Source organism: Temnothorax americanus, unplaced genomic scaffold (assembly GCF_048541705.1).
Source record: "Temnothorax americanus isolate GAGA-0224 unplaced genomic scaffold, ASM4854170v1 Scaffold8, whole genome shotgun sequence".
Taxonomy (NCBI): Eukaryota; Metazoa; Arthropoda; class Insecta; order Hymenoptera; family Formicidae; genus Temnothorax; species Temnothorax americanus.
The window spans coordinates 3097147-3117075 of NW_027509802.1; the positions used below are offsets into that span (position 1 = coordinate 3097147).

General features: G+C 32.5%; 3 protein-coding genes across 4 annotated transcripts; 1 reads left to right on the forward strand and 2 right to left on the reverse strand.

Moving 5' to 3' along the window:
• Nucleotides 1-3203: 3203 nt before the first annotated feature.
• Sccro (defective in cullin neddylation 1 domain containing SCCRO) lies at nucleotides 3204-5019 on the forward strand. Its single transcript, XM_077423873.1, has 5 exons — nucleotides 3204-3353; nucleotides 3863-4076; nucleotides 4175-4343; nucleotides 4463-4676; nucleotides 4756-5019. The coding sequence occupies exons 1-5, from the start codon at nucleotides 3351-3353 to the stop codon at nucleotides 4918-4920; spliced, it is 765 nt and encodes a 254-aa protein (XP_077279999.1). The 5' UTR covers nucleotides 3204-3350; the 3' UTR covers nucleotides 4921-5019.
• Nucleotides 5020-6617: 1598 nt separating this feature from the next.
• LOC143907236 (uncharacterized) lies at nucleotides 6618-8145 on the reverse strand. The gene is made up of 5 exons (XM_077423874.1): nucleotides 8019-8145; nucleotides 7685-7923; nucleotides 7323-7484; nucleotides 7056-7121; nucleotides 6618-6956 (listed from the first exon to the last, which is right to left on the reverse strand). The coding sequence occupies exons 1-5, from the start codon at nucleotides 8143-8145 to the stop codon at nucleotides 6783-6785; spliced, it is 768 nt and encodes a 255-aa protein (XP_077280000.1). The 3' UTR covers nucleotides 6618-6782.
• Nucleotides 8146-8156: 11 nt separating this feature from the next.
• On the reverse strand, nucleotides 8157-19513 carry LOC143907232 (tripeptidyl-peptidase 2-like). Of its 2 annotated transcripts, XM_077423869.1 has the most exons (19): nucleotides 19265-19513; nucleotides 18541-18669; nucleotides 18068-18235; nucleotides 17024-17184; nucleotides 16767-16930; nucleotides 16343-16675; nucleotides 15889-16158; nucleotides 15489-15800; nucleotides 15226-15382; nucleotides 14965-15152; nucleotides 14694-14848; nucleotides 14377-14594; nucleotides 14056-14290; nucleotides 13553-13803; nucleotides 12232-12243; nucleotides 11207-11433; nucleotides 10241-10695; nucleotides 9878-10093; nucleotides 8157-9664 (listed from the first exon to the last, which is right to left on the reverse strand). In XM_077423869.1, the coding sequence occupies exons 1-18, from the start codon at nucleotides 19424-19426 to the stop codon at nucleotides 9884-9886; spliced, it is 3807 nt and encodes a 1268-aa protein (XP_077279995.1). In that variant the 5' UTR covers nucleotides 19427-19513; the 3' UTR covers nucleotides 8157-9664; nucleotides 9878-9883. The 2 variants fall into 2 exon arrangements, with proteins under 2 accessions (XP_077279995.1, XP_077279996.1); XM_077423870.1 differs by lacking the exon at nucleotides 12232-12243 and having other exon boundaries at nucleotides 19265-19512.
• Nucleotides 19514-19929: the final 416 nt, after the last annotated feature.

Consider the following 19929-nt stretch of genomic DNA (forward strand, 5'->3'; position numbering starts at 1 on the left):
TTTAGGTGTCCCAGGTTGCCGATGACGAGGTCCACATAGCGCGCTCTATAGTTTTCGGTGTCCAGGTGTATTAATACCGTGAATTCGATGGCCACGTGTTCCAAGTTGCCGATGACGAGGTCCACATAGTGCGCTTCGTAGTTTTCGGTGTCTACATGTATTAATATTTCGAATTCGATATCTACGTGTCCTACATTGGGTGCGTTTAGCCGATACTTTGCTAGCCTAGCAATCGTGAGCAGTCGCTCGTTTTCGCTCGTTTCCTCTTTTTTGACTTACTAGATTAAAAAGAGAGGAAACGAGCAAAAACGAGCAACTGCTCACGATTGCTAAGCTAGCGGAATATCGGCTGAACGCACATATTCAGATTTAAAGTTATTAATACACCTAGACACCAAAAACTATGAAGCGCACTATGTGGACCTCGTCATCAGCAACCTGGGACACCTAGAAATCAATTTCAAGGTATTATTACACGTAGACACCGAAAACTACGGAGCGCAATATGTGGACCTTGTCATCGGCAACCTGGGACACATAAACATTGAATTCAACATATTATTACACCTGGACACCGAAAACTACGGAGCGCATTATGTGGACCTTGTCATCGGCAACCTGGGATACGTGAACATCGAATTCAGGGTATTAATACACGTAGACACCGAAAACTACGGAGCGCACTGTGTGGACCTCGTCATCGGCAACCTGGGACACGTAGACATCGCATTCAACGTATTATTACACCTGGACACCGAAAACTATGAAGCGCACTATGTGGACCTCGTCATCGGCAACCTGGGACACGTGGACATCGAATTCAAGGTATTAATACACGTAGACACCGAAAACTACGGAGCGCACTATGTGGACCTCGTCATCGGCAACCTGGGACACCTAGACATCGAATTCAACGTACGATTACACCTGGACACCGAAAACTATGAAGCGCACTATCTGGATCCCGTCATCGGCAACCTGGGATACGTGGACATCGAATTCAAAATATTAATACACGTAGACACCGAAAACTACGGAGCGCACTATGTGGACCTTGTCATTGGCAACCTGGGATACGTGAACATCGAATTCAGGGTATTAATACACGTAGACACCGAAAACTACGGAGCGCACTGTGTGGACCTCGTCATCGGCAACCTGGGACACGTAGACATCGCATTCAACGTATTATTACACCTGGACACCGAAAACTACGAAACGCACTATGTGGACCTCGTCATCGGCAACCTGGGACACGTGGACATCGAATTCAAGGTATTAATACACGTAGACACCGAAAACTACGGAGCGCACTGTGTGGACCTCGTCATCGGCAACCTGGGACACGTAGACATCGCATTCAACGTATTATTACACCTGGACACCGAAAACTATGAAGCGCACTATGTGGACCTCGTCATCGGCAACCTGGGACATGTGGACATCGAATTCAAGGTATTAATACACGTAGACACCGAAAACTACGGAGCGCACTGTGTGGACCTCGTCATCGGCAACCTGGGACACGTAGACATCGCATTCAACGTATTATTACACCTGGACACCGAAAACTATGAAGCGCACTATGTGGACCTCGTCATCGGCAACCTGGGACACGTGGACATCGAATTCAAGGTATTAATACACGTAGACACCGAAAACTACGGAGCGCACTGTGTGGACCTCGTCATCGGCAACCTGGGACACGTAGACATCGCATTCAACGTATTATTACACCTGGACACCGAAAACTATGAAGCGCACTATGTGGACCTCGTCATCGGCAACCTGGGACACGTGGACATCGAATTCAAGGTATTAATACACGTAGACACCGAAAACTACGGAGCGCACTGTGTGGACCTCGTCATCGGCAACCTGGGACACGTAGACATCGCATTCAACGTATTATTACACCTGGACACCGAAAACTATGAAGCGCACTATGTGGACCTCGTCATCGGCAACCTGGGACACGTGGACATCGAATTCAAGGTATTAATACACGTAGACACCGAAAACTACGGAGCGCACTATGTGGACCTCGTCATCGGCAACCTGGGACACCTAGACATCGAATTCAACGTACGATTACACCTGGACACCGAAAACTATGAAGCGCATTATCTGGATCCCGTCATCGGCAACCTGGGACACGTGGACATCGAATTCAAGATATTAATACACGTAGACACCAAAAACTACGGAGCGCACTATGTGGACCTCGTCATCGGCATCCTGGGACACGTAGACATCGAATTCAACGTATTATTACACCTGGACACCGAAAACTATGAAGCGCATTATCTGGATCCCGTCATCGGCAACCTGGGACACGTGGACATCGAATTCAAGATATTAATACACGTAGACACCAAAAACTACGGAGCGCACTATGTGGACCTCGTCATCGGCAACCTGGGACACGTAGACATCGAATTCAACGTATTATTACACCTGGATACCGAAAACTATAAAGCGCACTATCTGGACCTCGTCATCGGCAACCTGGGATACATAGACATCAAATTCAAGCTTGATTCATAAGAATCGACTTAAAAATTCCCTAGCGGCACTTTCTGCCAAGCGTAGAGAACCTTCTTTTCCGTTGACTCAATATTTATTATATATATACCTAATTTACCTAAATAGAAATCTTCCTCTGACCGATAAGTCTATCGACCTAATTTCGAAATACGCGCGCGATATCGAAACTGGCGATACCTGCGCCGCCAGCGTCGAAAAAGTGAAAGTGACGTTTCTCTGATAGATCGCGGCGTTAGGAGGAGGAGTATCTTAAAAATAAATTTTCACATTTGGACTTTGCGTCGCAATATCTCCGCTCGTAAGGCACGTAGCGGAATATTATGAGAGAAACCCCCCCCTAATTGGACCCCAAGCTATCGATCAAGCCTACTTAGAACTTGATCCGTTCACTCGTTATCGAGATCTCAACATCTCGGGTACTCGCAACCCGTCGCGTCGCGTAAAAGAGTCACGGTCGGTCTCGCTCCGCGTGTACTTGGCGCGAGACACTACCGTGTCTCTTGATATTCCGCTCTCCGCTCTCAGGTTTCTCTCTGCTTAACAATTTATAGCGAAGACTTGAATTTTCGATTTAGTGGAGACTCGAACCCGATTTAGCGGAGACTCGAACCCTATTGATGGAGATTTACCAATCGATTGACAGCGACTCTCAGCGACCTCAGCGACTCTGCGTCAACCTGCCCGACTCCCGACCCGACTCCGAGACTCCGAGGCCCTCGCTCGCCGACATGCGCATGTTCATGTCAAGCGTAGTGCGAGGGGAATAATATTTTGGCTTTCGGGGGCCTTAAATTAGCCGGAAAATGGTAAGCTTTTCGGGAAAAGCGCGATTGTACGCCAACAAAATTACGCTCGTGTCGCGTTATCGGTCGACCAGGCCCGTCCCCGCGTTCGGGACTTCCGCGCTTTCATGAGCTGTCGGAATAACCTATCTCCGCGCTATTAACGTTTAATGGTGTTTTCCACGCTGAACGTCAGCCTCGTCGTCCGGGACGACGCGAGAGGCGACGCGGGGCCTCGCTTTTCCCGCTTTAAAAATATGGTCGCTTTAAAACACCGTCTGACGCGACGCGAGACTGTCGACGTACCGAAGCGTCTTTTGAATGACGCGAGCTGTAGTTTTTGCACGTATAATGACTCTCGTTCGGAGAGCCAAAGTAATTGTTTAAATTAAGATTGTACATACAACATACTGTTAGTATATTTAATTGTGACAGTAAGATCCAGACTCGTGTATTGATGTCACTTTCACTTTTACCGCTTTTATAGTTAAATAAATTTGTAAGGTACAATATTACATACCACTTTGTTGCAGCATAAGTTAAAATTTTCACAAAGGGACAAAGTGAAAAAATTTATAACATTTACGCAAACTGGGGAGCAAACTGCGATATATTGTTTAGCCCAAAATGATTGGAAACTGGATCTGGCAAGTGATAACTACTTTCAAAACCCAGAAGCTTATTACAAAGAACCGAAAAATTCTGTTGACAAAAAGAAACTAGAAATATTGTACAGCAAATACCAAGGTAAGATTGTCACGACGATATCAGTTGCAATAAACATTAGTACATGTTATTCGTGTTAAATATTGTAAAAAATAAATTATAATCATTATCTGTCATAGATCCGAGCGAACCCAATAAAATTACGGCAGATGGCATCATGAAATTTCTTGATGACTTGAATCTAAGTCCTGAGAGTAAATTAGTTTTAATTATTGCGTGGAAATTTCGTGCCGAAACACAGTGTGAATTCACTAAAGACGAGTTTATGAATGGAATGATGGACTTGGGGTAAATATTAAATTTCCTTGAAATATATCTACAAGAGAGATTATTAAATCTAACGTATCTTTAATTTTTCATTACGAAACATATGTAAATGTGACTATTTTCATAATTGTTATTTTCAGTGTGGATAGTATAGATAAGCTAAAAGCTCGGTTAGGTAGTTTAGAAAATGATTTAAGGGATCCTCTCAAATTCAAGGATTTTTATCATTTCACATTTAATTATGCAAAAAATGCGGGACAGAAAGGCTTAGATTTGGATATGGCGATCGCGTATTGGAACATTGTATTAGACGATAAATTTAAATTTCTTCAATTATGGTGTCAATTCTTACAGGTAAGCAAATTTCGGATATTGTTTTTAAAATTTATTTCTGGCAAGTTACTTTTTAAAATAATAAACTGATGTATTCTAGGAACATCACAAAAGATCAATTCCAAAAGACACGTGGAACTTACTGTTAGACTTTGCACTTATGATCAATTTGGACATGAGTAATTATGATGAAGAAGGTGCCTGGCCTGTATTAATTGACGATTTTGTAGAATGGGCACAACCTCGAGTTCGTCAGTCTCTCTAACGATTTTCTTCTTTTTGTAACATTCTCTCAGACGTGATAATTTTATTTATTCATTTATAAAAGGTATATTTTTCAAGTTACTTTGTGGAATAATATTTTTTCCCCAATAACGTAACATCGTTTTGCTTTTAAAAGTGATCGATAGACAAATTGATGCACATAATATAACGAATCGTAGTATACGCTATACAGCATCCTGTAATATGCATTTTCAACATTTTACAATATATCGCTTCAGTAGATATGATTTCATTTGCTAAAATATGCAAAGAAAGAAATGTGTTTTGAGTGTGCTTAAAAAAATAACCGAGTTATTTACTTATTTATTAAGTTCAATTTGTGTGAAATCTACTAACCAAATAGGATATACAAGATTATCACTTGTAAAGTAATTGGGACTTTTGATTTATCTTCGAAGAGAAAATAAGCATTGCCTTGAAGTTGATCATATTGTACAAAGTAATATGATGTGTGGGATGTTTATTTACATGTGGGAATATAACAGAAAGTTGCTCAACCATACTACCATCGGTAGTATTTGCAAGCAATTGAAAAAAAAGAAAGAATACTTCTCAACGTTCTTTTAAAGTAATGTATCGGAAGCAAAATTGGAAGAGAAATTAGTCGATACGTTCCTGTAGATAGTAATTTCTAGAAATTGCGTTGTTGAAAATTGTTATTAAATAAATTCTACGACACTCTATTACGCGACACTTAGAATGTACATAAAAGTATAAAGAGAAAGAAATCTGTATTTTAGCCATTATACTATTTCGGCATCGTTCTATTAATTTTTTTTATATTCAATCAGGTTATAATAATGAACAAAAAAAGAGAAACTTATTTCTCGTATCTCGTGTATGTTAGAAAAGGATTATATATATGAAACATTATATAAACATTGTTCTAGAAATCTAGAGAGATAGTATATAAATTTTTTTACGAACTTAATATAATAATTTTTATTTTGGATTATATGGCACAACTTTGTTTATTAAAATTATCATATAAAGTCATATGTGAATATAGTCGTTACAGATTTGATTCTCTCAACAAGTTTGTCATAGGTATTTTGTATGTTAGACATTTATCCCTTGTAACTACATACATGAAAATTTAGCAGCAATATATTCAGATTTTTATCTACACAAAGTGTATGAAGATTATAAAGACGTCATAATGTAAAAAATTATGTACTATTACCAATTGAAAAGATCGTTAGGAAATCAAAATATTGTAGCTATATATATATATATATATATATATATATATATATATATAATATTATAAAGCTATAAAGCAAAAACTTTCGAATAAAATTGTCTCGTCCGCGCGTTTTTTGATTATATTTTTTAAGTATAATGTGAAATATAGACGATGGAAGAAAATCTCAACCGATATAAAACACTATAAACTTATTGTAATATGTAGTTACATATCGCCAGGGATGTACGTTTACGCAATGCTAAACTCATTCAGAGAGGAACGTACCATCATTCGAAATTTATGATTTTCGGATATATAAATTATTTCCTTAATAGTTTTAGCATTGCGTAGACAATAAATTGTTTTATCAGACTTAGAGGAGAAACAGGAAGTACATTGTACATAATGTAAATAAATATATCAGTCTTAATCTATTCAGTTTGTCTGTTTAAACAAACTGCTGAATAAATATACACCACATTTTTGTGTATATTATCTCTACATATGTGTTTAAATAAAAAGTTCTGCTAAAAGTGTACAATTATATTTTGCGTATTACTTATGTGTAAGTTAGAAAGATAATTATTTTATTTTGTAACTTTATAGTCGATAAGAAATAAAATACGTTTTTTTTTAGTATTTAGTTTCAAAAATGATTACAATTTACAAGATTTTTTACATTCGCATGAAATCCCATTATGGCCACTGCATTGGGCATCAGAGGAATATAAGAAAGCTAACTCGTATTTATTAGCTTGTGTATTGTAACAATTCTTTAATACATCCTGAATGTACCAGTTGCATAATGATTCCAATCTATCAATAGTCGTCTGCGTTATATATTTTTTCAGTTAGAAGAAATTAATATTCGTGTTCACATTTTGTCGTTTAGTACTCATTAAAGCATAGATCTTTCCAAATTTACTTACCTGAGCTATAACCAATCCATGATTTAAATCATTGACAGTATGACTATGCGAATCGAACAAAGTGACCTGTGGATAAAACTTGGATCTTACTCTTATTTATACAGGATAATTATTAATTATATGTCAATATTTTAGAAAGTAAGTTTACAACTCAAAATAAAAAAATATACTATGTATGATGATTTATTTATGTGATGGACTTAAATATGGACATATAATTAAGAATCATCCTGTATAATTGAATTCGATTCTAGCCGAATTGCTTACCTTACTGGTATTCTCTTGAAATATAAACAATATAGTACGTCCGCATGTGATAAGCAGCATAAATAAAGTATGAAATTTCGGAGCTTTATACCATTCATATAAAAATGTGTTTATATTTTTGTATAGGCTTGTTTCTATCTCCTCGTGAAAGATATTGAACTTCTATGACAAAGGTATTATATTATGTTATCTAAATGTAAAATATATATACTCAAAAGATTGTTCTATTTATTCAGATAGAAATGCAACTGGATGGGAAATCAATAAGAATTTTTTTAACTGTGAATATTATATATATAATTAAAAAACACATAAAAATTTATATATTAGAATATGACTTATTTAAAATATTCCTATCGTACCCATTCTTTTAATATGTTTAAACTCTTGCCCCCATGTTTTAAAGCATCTTCGGTATTCAAGTATGGATGTGATATAAGTCTTTTCTTAACGAGCCACGCATGAGTTGTATTACCCTCTATCATTGCCTCTGCCATAATAATATTCAATCTCGGACAATTTTCTATATCATAAATTGATAGATTTCCTCTTGATATTCGTACAGCCACAAGTAAACATATAAGTGTACAAGCTTCACTTACTGGGAGTTATTCAGTATACCAAAAAATCAGCATTATTGATACTTGGTGTATACGGATATTCTCAATATCGTTATAAATAACAAAGTATAATTACTTTTTTGTCCTGGTGGATAACGGCTTTGCGTAAATTCAGGATGATACCACAATATATCTACTTCATTATTAAAACACTCTTTCACATATGACGGGAAGTGATAGCTAAATAATGGTGGTAAAGTCATAATTACAAAAGTACCTCTTATTCCGTGTATTTCTCATTACTTATTAATTTTGTTGCCAAATACATCTCTTTGTGTTCATATTTATGTCCTTTATAAAAAGGTTTGATATAGTATATATATATATGTGTGTGTGTCAAGACATTTTGGATGCCAAAATTTTGTACGATAGTTTGGGTTACGATTCGTATGTAAGATACTAGGAAAAACAATTGTGGTGATGAAAAATAGCTGCATTCAGCAGATGTAAATCAAACAATTGAATCGATTGATTGAGAAAAATATAATTTATTTATATAGAGTATTTTTAAAATAATAATTGATATCTGAAAACAACTTGTTTAATGGTTTTGTTACGTAAATGATTACGCAATGAGAAAAACAATACAATTTTCTCATCATATAGTACTTTAAGATCTGTTTTCCAAAAAATAACCCCATCTTACCTAATTATGAGAAAATAAATAAAAAAGAAAATTGTTATTTAATATTTATTATACTTTATATATATAATAACACATTTTTTATTAATTGAATTTCTCTTTATAATGACATTCTTACTTAATTGCAGTGACAATTGACATATATATATATATATATATATATATATATATATATATATATATATATATATATCAATCAATTGATTGTTTCAAAACAATGATTTTTTTCTAAGTGATATAAATTTTATCATTAAATCTGTTATAAAAAAGCATTGTTTCTATGAATGATTCTTTTAGCATTTAAAAGCAATGAATATATAAAATTCAATTTCCAATATGTACGCGCGAGCGAACGTGTATATGTTCCTTGATAATGTACTTTTTATTAGATAAGATATAAAAGTATCTGTGTTAGACATGTAAATAATATATCACTTTACAACTATAAAATTAATAGTCTATTCAATATTAGTCGTTATATACGTTGTATATGCCCAAGATGACACAAAATAGTGGAAATATATCTCATGGATATAAAAACAAAAGACATATTTATATATTTACATATAATATTTACTGTAAAAATAGAAATATAGTAGAAGTTAAATGAGATACATTGTGTTGTAATAGAAAGTGATATTTCATGACACAATGTTGGTAAAAATTCAAATTTTTAAAATGTCATTGATAGCGTTCTTTGTAAAATACAATATAAAAAAAATTGAGTTTTTAATTAAGTACTCATTCAAATTAAAGTCTTCAGTTTTTTTTAAAATAATATTAAGTATATTATAGTTTCCACAAATAAAATATTTTATCATTTATGTCACTTATATTTATCTTCTGTAAAATTTTAATCAAATTTTTTTCTATGTTTAACTTCCATTAAGCAAATCATCAGTTAGTCTTCTAAATCATTAGTTTATTATGAATAAATTTGTGTTTTTCTAAACGTATATTACACCTGACTTTTATTTGACAAAAATGTCTCTTGTCTGTCACTGTTATTACAAAGATGTGTTGGAAATCATTTTCATAAATCGTCTATATCATACTTTCACACATTGACCTCATAAAATCTGAAAGCAACATATAGTTTTTTGTATTATATAGGATATAGGATTATGTAGCAATTATATAAATCCAATTATACTTTCTTCAAATTTTAATCAAACAAATAATCATGTAGATGTATTGTAAAGAGTGGGTAGAGGTAAAAAAACTATTTGTAATTTATCATATTTATTATCATGTACTTTCTTTAATTTAAGATTAAAATAAACAATACTCACCGGTGATCAGAATGATCTATATGTAGTTGGGTAACGTGTTGGTATACTTGTGGTGAGAAGACGTGACCAATGTTCCCATCCCAGAAGTTTTGCAATTTCAATGCACTTTTCATCAATTTCTCGCAGTGGTTTTTCTTCATAATAGCGTGTCAATAATTTCAAGTAACGTCCATAGTGATTATTGATGTGCGCATGCCATAAAGATAAAATAATAACCTAGAGAAGAGAAATAGAAATAAATCTTACTCATTATTTTATAGTATTTTAATTGTTAATTATCTATCGTTTATTCGAGAGAGAGAGAGAGAGAGAGAGAGAGAGAGAGTAAACATAATATATTTAATAAATAACATTATTATTTACCTTATTATCAGTAGGTTCAGCGAATTTCTGTACTTCTTGCCAGTGATGTGTAACACTTTCAAGCAAATGTTCAAAAGATCCATCTCCCTCTCCAGTTTTTGTTCCATGTACATACAATCGCGCCAATGCGCAACCTTTCTTCACTAATCCTTCAATCAAACTATTCTTTTGCTTTTCCATAGTTACTTTGATTTTAGCCGCATCAGGACGCTGATCGTTTTTCAATCCATAATATGCTAATAACTTATCTTGATCAATATTTGTGATCACAGAATCAGCAACTGTTATTATTTGATTAGCAAACACAATAGCGTTTTCTGAAAGATCGTTCTGTGGTATATGTCGTCGTGTTTCAGAAGAATCTAAAGATGTCAACATGGCTGTGTGGACAGGTAAATGATCTGAGAAGGCGCCTTTCAATTCTCCATATAGCGAATTGGTGTGATCACCGGGTTCTGTTATGACAAGAACATATTTCATTAGTATTAATTCGTAAAAATTTTCAATTAAATGTACAATATATGAAAATAAATGTCACATATATTAAAAGCTACGTTTGCATACATGTAGATATTCATGTTAGATTTGTTATATTATAATTAAATGATAACAAATGTCAGAGTTTTCAAATAAATTATATATGCTGTTAATGTAAATAGTCTGTTTATCAAATATAGTAAAAGAATGAAAACTGTAATCATGGATACATATTTGACATATATAAATATCTGTAGAAAGTTAGATAAATGCAACAATTGCAATTACATGCTCAAAGGTACACATGTATCTTATATGGTACAAAAAAAGGACATGGATACATAAATGTTCACATCTTAAATTCAACCCAACTTACTTATAGATGGTGCTATTGGTAGAATATAAACCGGAAAAAAAGATAAAAAATATATATGTGATAGTACTATTGTACATCTATATAAACATTTAAATATCTAAATGTTAGATTACCAAATTTGGCAAGGTAATTGCATTTTATATCTCTTATTGCTTCCTGGTATTCATCCCACTTTGTAGTTTTCTCTTTCTCAGATTTAGGAGTAGGGCTGACATTTTTCTTGGCAGGCTCAGATATGATGTATTTAAATACATGACTATCCACCTTCTTTCCAATATCATCTTTACAGAAAGTCAATGTACCTTGAAGATAACTACCAGGGGTAGCGTATTTGGATACTCTTTGCAAAAAGAAAAGAAAAATATTTAATGTATATTAATTAAGATCAAAATTATATATTTTAATCATAAACATAGCAGTTTTGTTATTTTCTGATTTTTTAATTATATGTATTACATGCTAAAGCCAGATAGAACAAGAAAACAAGTTGAATACTGTAAGAAGAATGGAACAGTAATTATAATATACAACAGAAAATAATGTTCTCGTGAAGAAATAATACATTCCATTCATATCAAATATACTGGCATGTTACATTAGCATACAATTCAAAAGCGTAACATATATATGAGAAATCAAATAATTTCCCGTAGAATAAAATATTCACAAGTAATTGGACAATAAAGTTTAAAAACAGTTATACAAATATAAATATAAAATCTATGAAGAAATTTTTTTAATTTGTAACATTTTTGAAAAAAAGATAATGTCAAATTAGTTGAAAGTAGCAGAAATAGCAAGCAGCTTATTTTTTAGTACGTAGGCAAATTTTTTGTATATATAAGTTTGATCTATGTGTATTGTTTCAATACATGTACATGTGATATATGTTGATGTATTTGTTTAATATTTAAGAATAAAAAATAGGAAAAAAAATTTGCCTATGTTTTTATAAGTATATCTTTCCTTGCAGTAAACAATATCCTGATACCTCGTGTATAATATCTTGATTAAGCATAGACATTATCAGCATGCATTTAAAAATGTGTCGTCATATAATTGAGTAGCAAATGTTTTTGATTTTAATTAAAGCTTTTACAAATGCAAAGTATATATAAAAATTGTATTATAAACTCACTTGTTTTCAGTGCTGCAATGTAAGATAAAAAAAAATTATCTTAGTAGCATCTTTAGCACTAAATAATATATTATTTTACCAAATACCTCTAAAAATAAATGTCATAGAATTTATATATATATTTTTCTTAATCAATTTAACATTGATGTTTTCTTACAAGGATGTGTGCGTGTATGCGTATGTATGTATGTGTCCACAGTTTTTCTTATTTACAATTGATTCATAGGCATATAGACATTTATAGATAAAAATGAAGAATTTTTTAAGAATCAAGTTTCAAAAAAAAAAATAATAAAACTACCTTATTTAAAGACGTTTTATTTCAATAAGATTTTAATATGAAAATTAGTTACTCAATATTAAATGTAAAATGTTTAACGTTAAAAAGATTTATATAAAAAGAATTTCCAACACATTTTTTACTAAGGAAAATACGACTCCAAATTGATCAAAGAAAATGTATGTAAATTTTATGACATCAATTTAAAAACATCTTACACATATATATAAAATATTAAAAATATAATATTCATAAACGTTTCTTTATGCATATACATACATATGCATAAAATGTATAATACATATTTTTTTCATAAAAAACGTTCATATGAATATTATTATTCATGTATTTAACTCGCAATCAAATAAAAATTACTGACTAAAGTCGAACAATATTTTACATTCAACCAAACATACTACCAGAATGCAATATTAATTTTTAATGCGTAAAATTATTAAGAGTTTATATACAAAATATTTTTATATACAAAAAATATAAAATTTTGCATAGAATATTTTAAGCGTACAGTTCATCAATGAAAAAAAATCAAACGTATGCGATAAAGATTTAACACAGTAGGTACAAATCAATAAATAATATATTTTTAATGTATAGCATAAATTCTATATATACGTGATGTAAATTATATGCAATAATGAATATGATGCAAATGTGTACAATGTAAAAAATATGTGTGTAAAGATAAAGTTTGTATATTTAAGTTAAAACTTTGATATATAAAATAATCGATTTTAATAATATAAATTAGTATATCAGTAATTTTTTAATACAAAATGTTACAATAAAAAATTTTAAATAAATATTTTGGAAGTTTTCAGTTCAAATTATAAAATTTTCTTTATAGATAACTTTCAGAGTTGCAGATTAGTCTTATACAAATAATTACTAAATATTCAACTATATCTATCATTATGATCGACAAGAAATTTATAAATGTCAAACTAATTTATATCTATAACACAATAATGCAAATATTAAAAAAAAAAGTTTACATATACAGATATAAATATAAACACTTACTTGCTTTCGTTGGACAATGGAGCAATATACAAAGGAAGAATATGACCAGGTGGAATAGATGCAGCAACCATTTTTTTTCCACCAATAATAGCTTGCGATTGATTGGCATAAATGTCCAAATTAATTGGTGTACTAAGCTTCTGACTCAGAAGTAACGGCATGTCTGTTAATCTTTCCAATAAATCCTTTTTCTCATGACGTACATGCATTTTCAAAGTGTAGTCTCCCTTTTCTAATTTGTGAATTGTATACTATAACAGATTAATATTATTTTCATACGTTAATTAAAACACTAAGTTGTGTACTTATATCGTGGAATTATTATATTATTGTAAAAAATATACAATCCTAAATATATTTTCTTCATTAAAGAAATATTATGTGTATTTCATATATTAATTATATATATAAAAATATTACAATACTTTTCAACGACAAATCTAATATAACGTTTTGTAATATGTTTTAATTAAATATTTAATTTAATAATTTTAGAAACTCACTTTAGATGGATATGCGTCTCCACAACTTATCAGTTGTTTGTTGCAATCGTAAATCATCCACATTTGACTTTCATACTCGCTTTCATACAACAAATCACTAAGCAATGCAGCATTTGGTGTGACCTCAGTTGATTTTGCCGAGTGGAATGTATATGTTAGTTGCAATTCATATATTTGTCGCGATGGCGGAATAATATCACGTGCTCGTAAAGGAGCAATTTTCGATTCGTTAGGCCTATAATGTTGCATGGTAAAACGTATTTCGTAATCATTAATGTAAAAGTAATTATAGATATGATGCAAATCTTAAATAAAACGTACTTTAAGACTTGAACAGATGTTTTTAGAGAGATGTTGGGTACAACTTCTTCATTTCGAAGAGAGCTACGTAATTCAAGGCGATTTATGCCGTCTCCAGACAGCATTGTAAGATTACCATTTATCATGTGAATTCCATGAAATTCTATGGAATAATCGATAAACATATCGCCTAGATTTGCCCAATATTTCGCGATAACTACTTCTAAAATTAATCCACCCTGAAAAAATAAAGATGACATTAATGTATAAAAACTTAAACTAAATGTATTGAGCTTTTTAAAATGTATTTATGTATTCTTAATATAAATTTTGTATACCTGAACAGCAAATGGTTGAACAGTTTCTGATTGAGATGTCACGCTGATTATTCTGTTAACTTCAAGAGTTTTACAGGCTAAACGAGGTTTTAATTGAACAGTGTGCATCACAAATCTACCAGTTTTATCCTTTTCTGTGCTTTTTAATCTGAGAACTAATTCAAACAAAAAAAAACATGAAATATACTATATATAACATTATCTAAATTATATTAAACAATTACATGTGATGAAACAGTCTTGCCATGCTTTTTCATACATGATCTCCTACCTGCCCAAGTAGCATCTTCTGGAACAAGAATAAAATGACGCTGAATTGTATTTGGTTTAAATAAAACACTTGTATATGTTAAGTCTGGCAGAAGTGCAGTCTTCGGTATTGTCATTGGCTGGACAACAGTTACCGGAATTTGGAATACTGGTCCTTTCGCGATATTAGTTACGTCATATGCTCGTACACTGAAAGTCGTAAGTACAAACTGTTGCAAACATTTTAAAATGTTTAATACCATAAAAAAATTTATTTTTTTACCTAGTGGCATGAACACCTTCTGGTAAATTAGTAGCTTCAATTCTAATAGCGAAAGCACGAGGCATGTGCATCAAATCCAGATGTGTTGGAAATTGGACCCAGGAAGCATCACATACGAGTGTTAGCTTCAGATTAAAATCAATTTTGCGTGCTGGATCTACAAAAAGACATTATTTTATATATTATTTATTCTAGAGAAATCTGACATCAGGATAATAAAATAAAAAAGGACAATTGCAAAATATCGTTATATGCAATGTTACCTATATTTTCGCTATTTATAAATACTGGTTCAACCGTAATTGCATAATCCTTTGGGCGATCAATTACACCTGTTCTCATATGAATGCCTTTAGAATTATTAACACCGCAATTGACGGCAAAGCGTACGTCTCTTTCGGGAGCCTCACAACACGAGACGAGATTATCAAATGCACGTTCGACTTGCAACAGACCAGAGCCTTGTGCAAATGGATCTAAATTAGGTATATAAAGAGCGGTATTTTCAAGAGCCCTCTTTATACTATAAGGAGAGTATAAATAACCCTTGGCAAGAAGACCCGATATAAGAACCGCTGAAATAAAGAAATTTGATATAAAAATATTTTTATAATCATACCTATAGATATGTTTCAATATGTAAATAAAAATTTTGATACATACCAACTGCCCCAGTGACATGTGGACTTGCCATACTTGTACCATTCATAAGCTGACTTTTCCTGAGAGTAAAATTTGGAACGCTGGTGATGGCACCTCCTGGTGCACATACCGTTACACCAGCACCTCCATCTATCATTGGACCACGGGAGGACCAAGTATATGGCATGCCTGGCATCTTTTCTCTTAAAGAATATTCAGCTACCATCATATCAGGTGATACATAAGCACCAACGCTAATAATACTGTTTGAACTGATGTCTGGAGGAGTTCCTATATATTTTTTAAAGTATTTGGATATAAGACATAACGCATTAAAATATTAACTTTTTGAATATACTTTATATTCATAATATTAATACAAATTGCATTAGACAATAAAATTGATTCTAAGAAGCTACAACAGAGAGTATACATGAAAAAGAGAGAACTAATAATAGAATTTTATTATATTTACCAATGGTACACAAAGCTGGTCCAAGATTGCCAGCAGATGCAACCCAAGTTACGCCATATTCGTCAATAACTTCGTTCATTAATTCTCCTATTCTACCTGTATTTGACCAATGAGCATGTTCTCCGTAGCTCATGTTTATGACACGAATCTTCTCCTTACGTTGCATTATGTGGATCATCGCTCGTACAACGGAAGTCCCTGTTTCCATTGTGCCAATACGTCCATCACCAACAGTTAGCGAAATAATCTGGGCTCCTGGTGCCACTCCATTCAATTCTGGATTATCAGGGAAATATGCAGCTGCGATTGATGCCACATGCGTTCCATGACTCGCTATAATAAAATTCAATTGAAAGAAAAAACTTAATAGAAAAATCGACATTTAATTTTACAAAACTTTAATGCGATTTTTTATCATACTTACAACATAAGCTGACAATTTCTAATGTATTGCCTTCATCGTGGATATTAATACTAATATTTAACTGGTCTTCTTGAGTGAGAGGAGCAAAATCTCTCGTGACAGAATATTCACCAAGAAAAACACCAGTTTCCAGATTACCCACTTCAGATGTATCAATACATGCTCTGTCATGGAAAAAATAGGCATCAAATTAAACAAGTAAATATAATGCAAATTAACTTAGATTTAAGCTTATCACATACTCGAAATAGAATTACCTCCAAATGTTACCATCGTGGAAAACAACGCAATCGTAAGTAGGTCCTACATCGCAATACTTTTTTTCAATATTATTCAATACTTCAACTCGAGCTTCAAATTCTTCCTTTTGCAGTCTTTCTTCCGAAGTCGATAATTGTGGATTTTTGCTCTCAAATTCCTACGCACATCGTATAATTTACCGTTAATAATTAGCTAATTATTAATAAAAAGTTAACAATGTATTAAAAAATACGCTTCATTTGTAAATAAACAATACACAAACAGGACAATAAACATTTTAACAATAATACAAAATTTCTGCTTATAATAATTTAATTCGACATATAAAACATATTTTTAATTCTAAAAAATTTTTCTACATTGATAATATACTTTCATATATCTTCAATTTCTTACATTTTTAAATATTTTTCCTGTTGCACTTATAAATTAATATTTAAATTATGTACTATAAAAATATCACAAAATTAATAAGAATACTACATATATATGTAACACCCTTATAACAGACTTAAGTAGATATTATATAATGGAATCAATGCCTTTACAATAGATCAATCTGCCAAATACAAATATAGCATTAGATACGGATCACTGTGACGCATTGTGAAACAGTGGCCTCAATTAATTGCATGGTTTGACATGCTCACGGCACTCCTATCTTTGGATCACGTGGACTAAAATTCTAATTATAATGCCAATTAAAGATATTTCTATCGATTTCCAGTAATTATTGCGATACGTCAAATTATATGTACATCAAGAGGAAAAATAGCAACTTGACATTGTAGAGCATTAAAAATTTATAATGGATAAATCTCGAAACATCAAAAAATGAGATGGATAATTAATAGCAGAGATTTAACATTGACACGACGAATGACTCTGACTCGTAATCAACAGATCCTCCATACAATCCTATATGTATGCTTCGGTTTATGTGTGAGATTGTTTGGAAAGTTTTAAAGATGTATCATTCATTTCGGAAACAAATAAAAAGTATTAGTGTATTGTATCGTAATTATATAAAAATATTATACCTGTAATCGTCTGGAAGCTTCTGCAAAAGCTGTTTTATGTCCATCATCCCAAAGACGCTTCTTACGTTCTGCCACCACTCTTTCCTTAAGTTTTGTAGGATATAACGAATACAGATTCTTTAAACCAATATGATATTCTCCACTAGGGTTATTCCAATTAGATGGAACCTAAACATCAAATATTGCAATTCGTATATAACGTGCGTGCTCTTGTAATAAATATAACAGTATATTTCATTATAATTAAAATTATACGACAATCGAGATGACAATATATGTATCTTTATATCTTGCACGTAGCTATGACTTTTATATTAAACTGGCTAGTTCAATGGCTTTTATTTGTGTTTACTCATACTTCTGACAATTTAAAATTCTAAAAGCTACATTACAGGTTATGAATAAAAAATATACACTGACTTTTCATACATAACTCAATCTTTCCTAAGTAACAGAAAAATGTATAAACATACCTTTAATTTACGGCCAGTCAGGCCAATTATATATCCGTCTGGTGCTTGAACAACTTTGCTAGTATCTACATCCCCAGCTCCGCTGCAGTCAAATCTCTCAATAATTTTTGGTTTTCCATCTGAAGTCACCTAAATCCCATATACATTGTATTTCTAGATAATAATATCCATTTTTTTTTATTAAAACTTATTAAAGTTATGCAAAAAAAATTTTACATTGTTACAAAGATACAAATTTAACAAAAGCTACCGAGAGTACAGTGTACGTAAAAGAGAAAAATGATAATTATACACCTTTAAAATTTACCTATTGAACAAATATAATAATATATCGACAAAGATCATGGTATAACGTGAGAGTGCGGCAGCTTTCCGACAGTTAATAGGACGGTCAATAACAAATTCTCATAATGTGACATTGGGATTAAGAGGATCGTCGTATCGGGCAAGAGTAAACGAGCGGCATGACTGTTAACTTTCAAAGGACATAATTGGTGAGATACAGGGGGCCATTCTCGGACCAGTAAGGAACGAAGAAAGAAAAAAGGCAAGAAACGATATCCATTATCGAGTCTACGTCTACCACTGCTCCAAGACTTCGCACTCGCATTTCGGGGAAAGGGCAGTCCTTTCGGGCGAGAGGAATTAGCGCTTTCGCGGAAGGCGTGTCGAACGAAATAACCAATGCTCTCGTGAATTATTCACCCTCGCTGGCTGCGCTCACCTGCATACCCGGGGCCCCGGGGTCCACCCCCGAGTCAAGGATCGCGATAACGACACCCCGGCCATCGTACTCCGGATATTTGGTGATAAACTGAGCGACACCCGTCTCTTTCTTAGGCAGCAGGCCCCAAATAGGAAAGTTACAATCGATGATGTCTGCCATGTTTCGAGTGCCACTGCCACCGTGACTCCGTGTGACTGCAGGAAAACCACCCGAGATGTTTCCTTTGTACTGTGCCGTAGTCTTTATATATCAATCGAAGAATGGACTCTGCGCCTGCGTGCGCGCACCAGTTGGATGCGCCAGGTTTCGAGGTTAGGTTTTTAGGTTAACGGCGGACGGTACATACGACGGTTTTCGATTAATTTATGCAGTTATAGTTTTATTATTGTACAGATACAGGTATTTCATAGATAAAACTGCAAAACTTCATTTTTCCTATAGTTTTCACTTGCATGAATAATAATAACAATAATAATGGAAATGTAATTTTACAACTCGAATATTATCTGCGATAATATTCAATAGAAATATATTTATAAATTGGATACATCTATATAGATTGAGATAATAAATAAATTAATAATATAATCTAATAAAATATATTAATGTAATTAATGTAATCATGAATGAAATAATAATTATATTAATCATGAAGGGGGTGT

Excerpts from the sequence above, each read along its gene's own strand:
- Sccro (XM_077423873.1), top strand. Across the intron at positions 4,077-4,174 it reads ATTGTACAGCAAATACCAAG|ATCCGAGCGAACCCAATAAA; the intron begins GTAAGATTGTCA and ends TATCTGTCATAG. Across the intron at positions 4,344-4,462 it reads AATGGAATGATGGACTTGGG|TGTGGATAGTATAGATAAGC; the intron begins GTAAATATTAAA and ends TGTTATTTTCAG.
- LOC143907236 (XM_077423874.1), bottom strand. The coding sequence starts at position 8,145 with ATGACTTTACCACCATTATTTAGCTATCACTTCCCGTCATATGTGAAA. Across the intron at positions 7,924-8,018 it reads TTATCCACCAGGACAAAAAA|TAAGTGAAGCTTGTACACTT; the intron begins GTAATTATACTT and ends AATAACTCCCAG. Across the intron at positions 7,122-7,322 it reads TTCAAGAGAATACCAGTAAG|GTCACTTTGTTCGATTCGCA; the intron begins GTAAGCAATTCG and ends TTTTATCCACAG.
- LOC143907232 (XM_077423869.1), bottom strand. The coding sequence starts at position 19,426 with ATGGCAGACATCATCGATTGTAACTTTCCTATTTGGGGCCTGCTGCCT. Across the intron at positions 16,931-17,023 it reads CACGATGGTAACATTTGGAG|AGCATGTATTGATACATCTG; the intron begins GTAATTCTATTT and ends TTTCCATGACAG. Across the intron at positions 15,153-15,225 it reads GAAGGTGTTCATGCCACTAG|TGTACGAGCATATGACGTAA; the intron begins GTAAAAAAATAA and ends TACGACTTTCAG.